This window comes from Centroberyx affinis, unplaced genomic scaffold (genome assembly GCF_046629955.1).
Source record: "Centroberyx affinis isolate AG114_WGS23_722 - 3 ecotype Tasmania unplaced genomic scaffold, CSIRO-AGI_Caff_v1 ptg000773l_1, whole genome shotgun sequence".
NCBI classification, from domain to species: Eukaryota; Metazoa; Chordata; class Actinopteri; order Beryciformes; family Berycidae; genus Centroberyx; species Centroberyx affinis.
The window spans coordinates 485,001-496,587 of NW_027279381.1; the positions used below are offsets into that span (position 1 = coordinate 485,001).

The following is an 11,587-nucleotide window of genomic DNA, read 5'->3' on the forward strand; positions in this document are numbered from 1 at the left end:
CCAGACGCACCTCCTGTACGGAGAGGAGAACCAGACGGAGGACCAGACGCACCTCCTGTACGGAGAGGAGAACCACAGCTGCTGACCAGACACACACAGGAACTGGAACCTGTTTTCTCAACTTGAAGAGAATAAAAACAGCTGTATACTATTTGAAAATGATGAAAAAAATGATTTGAAGTAAAGCATATTATCTGTTACAGTGAAAAAGAAGTAGATCCAAGGTATTCCTCAAGTAAAAAAATTAAAAACCCTTACAGCTGGTTCAAAATAACGTATTCAAAAACAACACTAACTATGCAATAAAGTCTTCTTAAATGTTTATTAGAAGAGTTTTTTTTGTCTTTTTTTGTCATTGTAAGCACCAATCCCAAACCAAAGAACACCTCCAACATATTCCTCCACTCAGAAACATCTGGCAACACATTATGGCATACAATTAAAGTTGTGAGTCATCTGAAGAGCTTTCCTCACTAAAGAGTTATGTGTTTGAAGATAGATTCATCCACGTTTTTGATATATTGTCTGAGGAATTTGAGGTAGGGTTAGTTTTCATAATGGATAAGTAGCATTTTGTTATTAAAGCCCCTCAGCTGTTGTTGGATCTCTTTCAGAACAACAGATCCACCCTGTAGTTACACACACTCACACTCAGTTTAGTGTGTTTCATAATGAGTTTATTTCTTACATAAAAGCCCTTAAAGTCATGAAAAATAAAAACGCAATGAAACTTTTTAGTATAATAGAAGAATATGATTTACAAAAAAAGCCCTAGCCCTTTAAGTTATTATTTTTTTCTTTTTGTTATATTTAATATTATTTCAATCTCTTGTCTGTTTTGATGTGTCTTTTTTCTGTCTTTTTGGTATGCACCTGATCCTATTGGTATATTGTGAAGATTTCAAAGCCATGATGTTTGTACATGGAAACTGTTAAAAAAACCAAACAAAAAAAAAAAAACACACACACACACACACTCACACTTACACATGTAGTGTGACAGTGACAGTGTGTAATTGTGGAGGCAAAGGGTCAAGATTTTGGAATAAACAGCTGAAGCTGTTTTTTGTTTCATTGTTATTGAAAGCATAAAATGGTGTTTGAACATTTCAGCAGAAAACTAAAGATTCATTCAGAAATGCCATTACAAATACAGATGGACAAAATAAAATAGAACGTTTACAAGAAAAGACAATCTTAAAAAAGGCAGATGATTGAAAATTAAAATGATTATCATGGTTTACATTAGACTTTTTAGTGCTTTGCAATTTTATGGCGTTCAGGAATTATGGAAATTCCAGTTGAAATGCAAAATATTTTCCTGTAGCATTTAAAAACTTACATTTAATTTTAGAAAACGTTCTCATTGGTATCATTTTTTTTTTAATTACTATTTTATTACAATAAGTATACATACAACAATAATATCAACAAGTTCTCAACACTTTGTGTATACAACTTGATCACAATCACACAATTACAAACACGCCAGGGGGACTAAAGAAAAGAAATAGTCAAATGGATCTGTGAATATAAAATTTGGTCAAAATAATAAGCAAATTAATTAAATAGAACTGCGAGCAGAGATTCCTGTCATATTCAGTGAATCCAAACAATACATTTTTCCAAAGTAATGTAAAATGAGGATGGATATGATCAGCAATAAATCGTCATTAGTATCATAAAGTAACAGTGAATTAAAGAGGCTTGAGGAAGGATCTTTTAAAATTATTCATCGTTTTTATCCCTCCAAGGTTTCTACAAAGATATAAAAAGGACATTGATGTGGTCTGCTCATTTTGTCAACTGGTACCAGAAGATTTATGTCATTTATTTTGGTCTTGTCCCCACTCTTGTATTTTTTAGCAAGATGTCTGTACATTCATTTCCCAATATATTGATTCTGAATTTTCCCTTTCCTATGAAAATGTATTGTTTGGCTTTTTTACTTGCACTTCTACCAAAGCAAATCAATACTATATCATCAATTTGATTCTATTACTTGCAAAATCACATATTCATAAATCTAAGTTTTCCAATCATAAACCATCTTTTTTAATTTTTGAAAATGAAATCAAACAATACATTACAACAATCCTATATTCTAAAAATAGGAAAGCTATTAAAACCATAAACTGATGTACCCTATATAACATTTTTGTGAACTGATTTATGATTTCTGTCAGTGTTCTGATCCCCTGGCATTATCTGTTTATGTTTTTTGTTATTTGTTTACCATGCTGTTTGTTAATAAATGAATAAAAAGTAAAAAAATATATATATAAAAAAGAAATTGAAGAGGCTTGACGTTACATCTGTCGCGTCAAAAGCTCCAGCTGTCCGAAGTCACGCGCTGATGACGTCAGGGTAAACAACAAAGCTGAGCCAATCAGAGAGCGGCAAGTCAGTCAGCTGTCAAGCACTTCCGGAGTCAAACGTAATGTTGTGTTGTCAAAATGGCAGGACACGAGCACCACCACCACCACCACCTGTCGATGTGTTTCTGTGATTTAATAAGGTAAACACCTGCTCACACACTCTCGCGTCTTTCACTAAACTCATACAAGCTTGTCAAAACGGGAATGTCTCCCAGGAGAACTGAAGTCTCACGGCTTTAGACGGACAGCTAACTTTAGGCTAGCAGCTAGCTAACGTTAGCTAACTTCAAAGCAAAGTCTTGTATCTGTAACTGAGGTTAACGAGCGTCGTAAGTATTGTTTACAAGTCCATACAATGTTGACAACTACTTTCTAATAAATAGCCACTTTTTCCATTAATAAGCCTCTTCTTCTGCTGCTGCTCGGCGGCTTGTTGTCTAGCTAACGGGGTTTAATTAAGCAATATTACACGAGAGGGTGAGCTTTACCGTCATTATTGGCACGACAGTGAAGCGCCGAGGTCCGTAAGCATCACTGAAGTGTAATATTGCGATTATACAACGGTTACCAATAAAATAAAAGATATAATCAAAATGTATTCATATTGTGGGGCAATTCGCTCTCAAAATAAAAAAACTTTTTGCTAGTGTTATCTCCGTTTCCCTGGAAATACATGGGGTCTGACTAATAACTGGGAAACAGTCAGTCACGTCAGTAGACTCCTATGTAATGGAACCTAGTTTACTACTCCAGCAAGTAGGCTGAGCCTTAGTAACGACCTAGCAACAGAGACGATTTCTAGTCCCTGTTGAGTCAGCCAGCCAACTTGAGCTAATGCTTTCTAGAGATCGCGGGATTTCCCAAACTGAATAAATACCACACATATAAACACAAAACTGCCTCGCTAGCTCAGTCTTGTTGTAACTAAGATATCTGCTGAAAATTGTTTCCATGGACAGATTTAGCTACTACGTCCCCGAAGTTCACATGCGTTTTTAAGCTAGTAGCGCCGTGTCACCGACTCACCGGCACAGCTGATGGAGGATGCCAGAGTGTCTAGTAACATAACGGCTGAACAGTTATATTTAAATATATTGTAGCTGTGATAATATCTGGCGGAGTAATATTTAGTGATGAGCACGGCTAGGTGTGCTGATTTGATCACGTTCTAAATGTCTAGTTGACCAATCAGATTGCTTGGGCGGAACTACCTGTTGTATAACTGCGGTGTGAGCGAGCCTCGGTCTGAATTAATCATGACGTCACCGCAGGTTGCTCTGGTCGCTGGTCCTGCCGTGTGTGTACCTGAGCCTGGTCCTGACTCTGCTGCTGGTCCTGGTCGTGTTCGGGGTCCGGGCGTGGCTGCAGGGCCGCCGTAAGGCCCGCCGGCTCCGGGACGGCGGCTGCCCCACGGTGGCCTTCTTCCACCCGTACTGCCACGCCGGGGGAGGCGGGGAGAGGGTGCTGTGGTGCGCGCTGAGGGCGCTGCAGACCAGGTGAGAGGGGGGGGGGGGGTCACAGGTTTCACATGACAGCAGCCAAACACGGTTTCCCTCCGGGTTTAGCTGCTGTCATGTCAAAACTTACTAATATACTCTTGTGTTAACTCTTACTCTTGTCATATACTCTTACGGAAAAACAGCTATTGCAGTTACAGACCAGTTGTCAAAGCACCTGGAAGCAATAGACCGTTGGCTTGAAAACTCATGTTTGACACTCAATGTCAAAAAAACAGTGTCCATATGTTTTTCTTCCAGAAGACGGCCCACATCAACTGAACTAGATGTTAAGATCAACAGTCAGCCAATCAATCAAGTTGTCCAACATTGGACCCTCACCTGAAATTTGACAAACATGTCAAAAAAATTAGTAGAACTGTAAAATTCAATCTGTACACATTTAGACTAATCAGAGACTGTCTAACATTTGATGCAGCCAAAATATATATGCACTCAGTGATCTTCTCACACCTCAGTTACTGTGTTACCTTACGGTCACAGGCAAGTTCATTAGTGACTAAACTCCTAGAGAGGTTATACAATTGCGCAATAAAAATATTGGACAAAAGGCCAATAAGATCACACCACTGTCACATCCTGAGAGACCTGAACATGCTAAGTTTTGACAACTACATTGCATTTTCAAACGCCAATCTTATCCACAAGTGTTTACATGGCCAGGCTCCTCTCTGCGACATGGTGCGACCGTTACAGGCCTTTGGATTATCCACTAGGAATACCACTGCAGGGAACTGTAAAGTATCATACTGGAAAACTTCCTTTGGCCAGACGTCCTTTTCAATAAAGGGAGCTAACACATGGAATGCGCTGCCTACTGAACTCAAAACAGACCAAAATTGTCAACATTTTAAAATTGAATCGAAGGAATTTTTTAAGGACAATCAATCATGTAGTCAAGTGTAGGGGCGGGGGGGGGGGCAGATATGTATGTGTATATATACTGTATGTATGTATACATATGTAAGTGTCTGTATGTTTTATGTGAACATGTTTTATGTCTGTTATTTTAAAGGCGCTTCTAGAGACGGGCATTGGAAATTAGCAGTAGCTATAAATGCAGTGATGCATTGCATTGGATAATTGTTGTGCAGTTCTCTATGCTTAATGCATCTGTCCCTATCAAATAAACATTAAATAAAAATAAAATAAGTTGAAGGATCCCATGCTCCTCTGTGGGTTAGTCCTGGATGAACTCAAAAATGCATGGAGGTCAAGCTGCTTTCCTTGGTTCCTGAGAAGTTTTTGGAGAAGTTTTCACCAGATTTATCTTCACTTTAAAATCACAGTGAATTGAAAAATGAATTCTTCACCTTGTTGGCTAATTCTCCATATCATAATGTACATCTATTAAACAATAAACCCCACAGTTATTTAACACAGGTGGAGCCTACTGGGTGTTCCTCCATCAGGACAGCCACACCCCAACAACAACAAAACAAACTTAACATGGAGACTTGAACCAAGTGGAATCACTGAACTTGACTCTGTGTTTTGCTCTCAGGTACCCCGGCGTGTCCTTCGTGGTTTACACCGGGGACCAGGAAGTGAGCGGGGAGCAGATCCTGGAGGGAGCGGCGCAGCGCTTCAACATCACGCTGCCGCGGCCCGTCACCTTCGTCTTCCTGCGGCACCGCCTGCTGGTGGAGGCCGCCTCCTACCCCCACTTCACCCTGCTGGGCCAGAGCATGGGCTCCATGTTCCTGGGTAAGACTTCGACCCGACCGACGCTGCCGGGGTTACAGGTTCAAATCCCACTGGACCCATGCTAAAGACATCAGGATCAAATGGCGGTCAATTCTGTCTGAGTTTGGTCTTCTATTTGGTCTATTCTATTTTGGCAGGTGAACAGACATCATTTGGAGTTGCTATTCTATTCTATATAGGTGGAATTTAATTCACTGATAAAATGTTGTGTTAATTTTCGCAGCATTTTAAAATGTATTCATAGTAGGGATGCCGCGATCGATCAGCCAGCAATCGGAATCGGACAATATTCAGTATAAATCTGAGATCGGAGAATTCCGATAATGCTTTAATAGTCGCTGATTGCAAAAACCGACACAAAACACGTGAGCCATTTCTCAGCGAAAATAGCCTTTAAATTTATTCAGATTGTAGTCATGGCAAATTGATTAAATTTAATCAATTGTTTCCTGACTAAAATGGCCGATGATCTTAGTCAAATAAAATAATTACATTATAGTTGATGACAATATGTCCACTTCAACAGTTTAACCTTAGAATAGAAAACTGAGCTGATGGGATGTCCCTTCACTCCTCCCCACCTCCAAAAAACAGGTGAATCTATGTAGAGCTGCAACAATTAATCGATTAATCGATTAGTTGTCAACTTAAATTAATCAGCAACTATTTTGATAATCGATTAATTTGTTTGAGTAATTTTTTAAGAAAAATAAGTCAAAATTCTCTGATTCCAGCTTCTTAAATGTGAATATTTTCTGGTTTCTTTCCTCCTCTATGACAGTAAACTGAATATCTTTGGGTTGTGGACAAAACAAGACATTTGAGGACGTCATCTTGGGCTTTGGGAAACACTGATCCACATTTTTCACCATTTTCTGACATTTTATAGACCAAACAACTAATCGATTAATCGAGAAAATAACCGACAGATTAATCGACAATGAAAATAATCGTTAGTTGCAGCCCTAAATCTATGAGATCGTTGGATAACTGAACGTCCAACTGAACAACCTGTCTATGTGTGTGTGTGTGTGTGCGTGTGCGCGCGTGTGTCAGGCTGGGAGGCTCTGACGGCCTTCGTACCCGACCTGTACGTCGACTCGATGGGTTACGCCTTCACCCTGCCGGTCTTCCGCTACCTGGGCGCCTGCAAGGTGGCGAGCTACGTCCACTACCCGACCGTCAGCACCGACATGCTGTCCGTGGTGAGGGAGAGGAACCCCAGGTGAGATGTCAGTCACACAGTGTGGGCGGGGCTTAGAGTTCCTGTTGCTGCAGTTTGAGTTTCTCTTTCGTTTTCGTCTGTTCAGCCATGGTGTAGCCTGGTGTCCAGCCCCTGTGAATCGCAGTTTTCAGCACTCTTCAAATTTGCAGTGAAGACAACAGTGTGTTATTGTTGCACATACCATTTTTGAGTGAGATGGACCTTCCAAGCAAGAGTGCTGAAATTCATAGGGGCTGGACACCAGGCCAGCCGTGGTGGCTATCACTGCTCGAATTATATTATTGTCACTTTGTAATGACGTTCTTAAATTGTTGTTTACATTCTAGCAGCCAATGGCATCGCTGGAAAGATTTGAGGCTCAGAAATAAACAGAATTCTGCACAGTCAGACTTTGTTGTCACTTTTATTTATTACATTGTATCCTGATTGGATTGAATCCTGAACCTCAGATCACGTATCAAAACGTATCAGGAGATAAATAGATCGTCCAATCGCTAAAAACCATCCACTCTCTCTCTCCTCCTCCTCTTCCTCTCTCTCTCTCTCTCTCTCTCTCTTCTCCTCCTCCTCCTCCTCTCTCCTTCTCCTCCTCCTCTCTCTCCTTCTCCTCTTCCTCTCTCTCTCTCCTCCTTCTCCTCTTCCTCTCTCTCTCTCCTCCTCCTCCTCTTCTTCTCTCTCTCTCCTCCTCCTTCTCCTCTTCCTCTCTCTCTCTCCTCCTCCTCTCTCTCTCCTTCTCCTCCTCCTCTCTCTCTCTCCTTCTCCTCCTCCTCTCTCTCTCTCCTCCTCCTCTTCCTCTCTCTCCTCCTTCTCCTCTTCCTCTCTCTCTCTCTTCCTCCTCCTCCTCTCTCTCTCTCCTCCTCCTTCTCCTCTTCCTCTCTCTCTCTCTTCCTCCTCCTCCTCTCTCCTTCTCCTCCTCCTCTCTCTCTTCTCTCTCTCTCTCTCCTTCTCCTCTTCCTCTCTCTCTCTCCTCCTTCTCCTCTTCCTCTCTCTCTCTCCTCCTCCTCCTCCTTCTCCTCTTCTTCTCTCTCTCTCCTCCTCCTTCTCCTCTTCCCCTCTCTCTCTCTCTCTCTCCTCCTCTCTCTCTCTCTCCTTCTCCTCCTCCTCTCTCTCTCTCTCCTTCTCCTCTTCCTCTCTCTCTCTCCTCCTCCTCTTCCTCTCTCTCTCTCCTCCTCCTCCTCCTTCTCTTCCTCTCTCTCTCCTCCTCCTTCTCCTCTTCCTCTCTCTCTCTCTCTCTCTTCCTCCTCCTCCTCTCTCCTTCTCCTCCTCCTCTCTCTCCTTCTCCTCCTCTCTCTCTCTCTTCCTCCTCCTCTCTCTCCTCCTTCTCCTCTTCCTCTCTCTCTCTCCTCCTCCTCCTCCTCCTCCTCTTCTTCTCTCTCTCTCCTCCTCCTTCTCCTCTTTCTCTCTCTCTCTCTCTCTCTCTCTCTCTCTCTCCTCCTCCTCCTCTCTCTCTCCTTCTCCTCTTCCTCTCTCCTCCTCCTCCTTCTCCTCTTCCTCTCTCTCTCTCCTCCTCCTTCTCCTCTTCCTCTCTCTCTCTCTCTCTCTCCCCTCCTCCTTTTCCTTTCTCTCTCTCCTCCTCCTCCTTTTCCTCTCTCCCTCTCTCTCTCTTTCTCTCTCCCAGGTTCAATAACGCTGACTTCATCTCTGGAAACCCGGTGCTGAGTGTGGTGAAGGTGTTTTACTACTGCTGCTTCGCCCTGCTGTACGGCCTGGCCGGCTCCTGCAGCGATGTCATCATGGTGAACTCCACCTGGACGCTGGGCCACATCCTGGCTCTGTGGCGCTCGCCCGGCCGGACCAGCGTCGTCTACCCGCCCTGCGACGTCCGGGCCTTCCTGGACGTCCCGCTGGAGGACGAGGACGAGGAGGAGGACGGGTGGGAGGAGCTGGGAGGCGGAGAGGAGGAGGGAGGAGGAGGAGGAAGAGACAGAAAGTGCCACTCCATCGTGTCGGTGGGGCAGTTCCGGCCGGAGAAGGACCACCGGCTGCAGATCCGGGCGTTCCGCAGGCTGCTGGACAGGAAGGGGGCGGGGCCGGGGCCGGGCGGGCGGGAGGCGCCGCGGCTGGTGCTGATCGGCGGCTGCAGGAACCGGGAGGACGAGGAGCGCGTGGTGCTGCTGCGAGGGCTCTGCCAGGAGCTGGGCGTCGCCGAGCGCGTCAGCTTCAGACTCAACCTGCCCTTCAGCGACATGAGGAGGGAGCTGCTGGACGCCACCATCGGCCTGCACACCATGTGGAACGAACACTTCGGCATAGGTGAGGACACACACACACACGCACACACACACACACACACACACACACACAGCCACCAATAACTCTGCGGTGGGACTTTGCAGCAGTAAAGCAGACACCGGCTGTTCAGAACAGACAATGGAAATATTTATGAAAGGCTTGAATGAAAAGCTTTATCTCTCTCTCTCTCACTCCCCCCCCCCCCCCCCCCCCCCCGTCCAAAAAACTGTGGGACACTATGAAGGCAATCACTAATATGACTCCAGCTTAAAAAATGTCTCAGTACTTCTGAAGACCTGCAAAAAGCAAATGAATTAAATGACTTACCTGAGATTTGAAACTCATGACTTCTCCTCTGAATGTAGAGATGTTTTAGAGACAATCTCTGTTACTGACCAGGATTCAAGGTTGGTGACTGACCCTTATAAGGTCCAATCATTTTTTTAAGCACACCTGTACTAAAAAGGCCACAGGGCCAGATGGCATCTCTGCATTTCTCCTCAAAACATGTGCAGAGGAGCTGACATCAGCTTGGTGTCCCATCTTCCAAAAATCTGTGGACTTGCACACCATCCCCACCCTCTGGAAGAAATCAATAATTACACCTGTCCCCAAAAGACCTTGTCCAAAGGTAAACAGTGATTTTAGGCCTGTTGCACTGACATCCATTGTCATGAAATGTTTTGACCCTTTCCAGTTTGCTTACAAGCAGGGGCGTGGCTAGGGCTGGGCGATATGGTTGAAATCAGTATCACGATAATCATAAGGATTTTTCTCGATATCAATATATATCACGATATGGTTCATGTATGCAAAATCACGTTAAATAATCAAATTAATGTTCATCTCATTGAACCGAATGGTAATGTTAGGTGTGATGTCAAACAAAACTGAAATATTCAAATAATACTCCTACCATACCTCATTTTATGAGAGTTTATGAAAGTAAAATTTGCTTGTCATCATCAATTCAGACAGCAGAAATGTGTGTCACGATATCAAAATATCTTCATATCATCACGATATGATTCCACTGAAAGGCGATAAATGATAATATTGAATTATCGCCCAGCCCCAGGCGTGGCACAGATGATGCTACTAAAAGCATCACACACCTGGTCACTAAACACCTGGAAGACCCCAAGGCTTATGCACGCCTACTGTTTGTTGATTTTAGCTCATTTTACACACTGCAGCCTCACATGTTGACTCAGAAATTGACATAGACGAGTGTAAATCCTTTTATTTTAAAATGGTATTTTTCCTTTTTAACCAATCGTACTCAGCATGTTAGGGTCAACAATGCCCTCTCAGAGCCCAGGTCAGTACTGGTGCCCCTCAGGGTTGTGTCAGCTCCCCGGTCCTCTTCACACTGTACACAAATGGACTGTACAAGAACCCCCCCTTAGAACTATATCATTCAATTCTCAGATGATACACCCATCCTTGGCCTAATGCGCAGAGACAGCAGTTCATCAGCTTACCACTCTGAAATAGAGAGATTTGTGCAATGGTGTGACACTAACCATCTTGTGCTGAATGTGAAGAAGACTGAGGAGATGGTGTTTGACCCGAAGGCAGTGGGTGATCTTAGGCCGGTGGCTATCCACAATGTATCCATCACTCAGGTCTGCTCTTACAAGTACCTCAGGGTTCATATTGATAATACACTCAGCTGGAGGGTCCATGTTGAAAGTCTCTGCTCTAGACTTCAACAGCGGATGTATTTTTTACGTAGACTTAGGGTCTATGGAGTTGAGCAGAAGTTCATGTTACTATTTTACCATGCAGTATCAGAGAGTATTATAAGATATGGTATTACAGCCTGGTATGGTAACTTGACGGTACAAATCACAGATCGCTCGTCTGGTACAGGCTGCTATGAAAATTATGGGGGTTAAAAAAACACTCGTCCCTCCAAGCAATTTATGAGCAGTCTATTATCAGACAGGCACAGAAAATAGTGTCTGATCCAACTCACATCCTCCACCCAGAGTTCCAGCTCTTACCTTCCAGTAGAAGATTCAGGGCTGAACCGTTATAAACGTTCATTCCTGCCTATGTCCATTAAGCTTCTCAACACTAACATGTTATGTAGATGTTGGCTGTGCAATATGTCGCCATTGTCAGCAGGTGTGTATGTGTATAAACTGTTGAATATGTGTATGTGCAAACTGTGTATGTGTATGGAAGCCATGTGTTGTTAAGATGTTGACGTTTTTTACTATGTGGTATGTTGGGATGGCGAGTGGATAGGAGAGGAAGGCACAGGCTGAGGCAGGCTTCAATAGCACCACGTGGAATTTATTGTGGAGTATTTACAAGTCCAGTTGTCAGAACAACCAAAAAAAATGAAAAATACTCAAAAATGTTTTGAAAAGAAAAATAAAGAAATAGACAATGCGTCGAGAAAATTACAAAAACGACAAGACAGAACTAGCACTAAACCTAAACATAGGCTAAGCCCATGACGTGGGCCCTATGCTCATAGGCCAGCAGTCCTGGTCCCATGTCTGGCTGGAGCGAGG

The 11,587-nt window shown here is 43.4% G+C and overlaps 2 protein-coding genes across 2 annotated transcripts in view; both read left to right on the plus strand.

Annotated features, from left to right (window-relative positions):
• Positions 1-85, plus strand: part of LOC139644694 (leucine-rich repeat-containing protein 63) — a 10,820-nt gene extending 10,735 nt beyond the window's left edge. Inside the window, exon 10 of the mRNA XM_071520150.1 lies at positions 1-85. This exon is cut by the window's left edge and continues 342 nt beyond it. Coding sequence (XP_071376251.1) covers positions 1-85 — 85 coding nt within the window.
• A 2,371-nt stretch (positions 86-2,456) lies between these two features.
• LOC139644695 (GDP-Man:Man(3)GlcNAc(2)-PP-Dol alpha-1,2-mannosyltransferase-like) lies at positions 2,457-9,080 on the plus strand (the record flags this gene model as incomplete). Its single annotated transcript, XM_071520151.1, has 5 exons — positions 2,457-2,518; positions 3,650-3,874; positions 5,400-5,602; positions 6,659-6,827; positions 8,446-9,080. Coding segments are annotated over exons 1-5 (1,294 nt in total), but the record flags the coding sequence as incomplete, so codon positions are not given.
• Between the last annotated feature and the right edge of the window lie 2,507 nt (positions 9,081-11,587).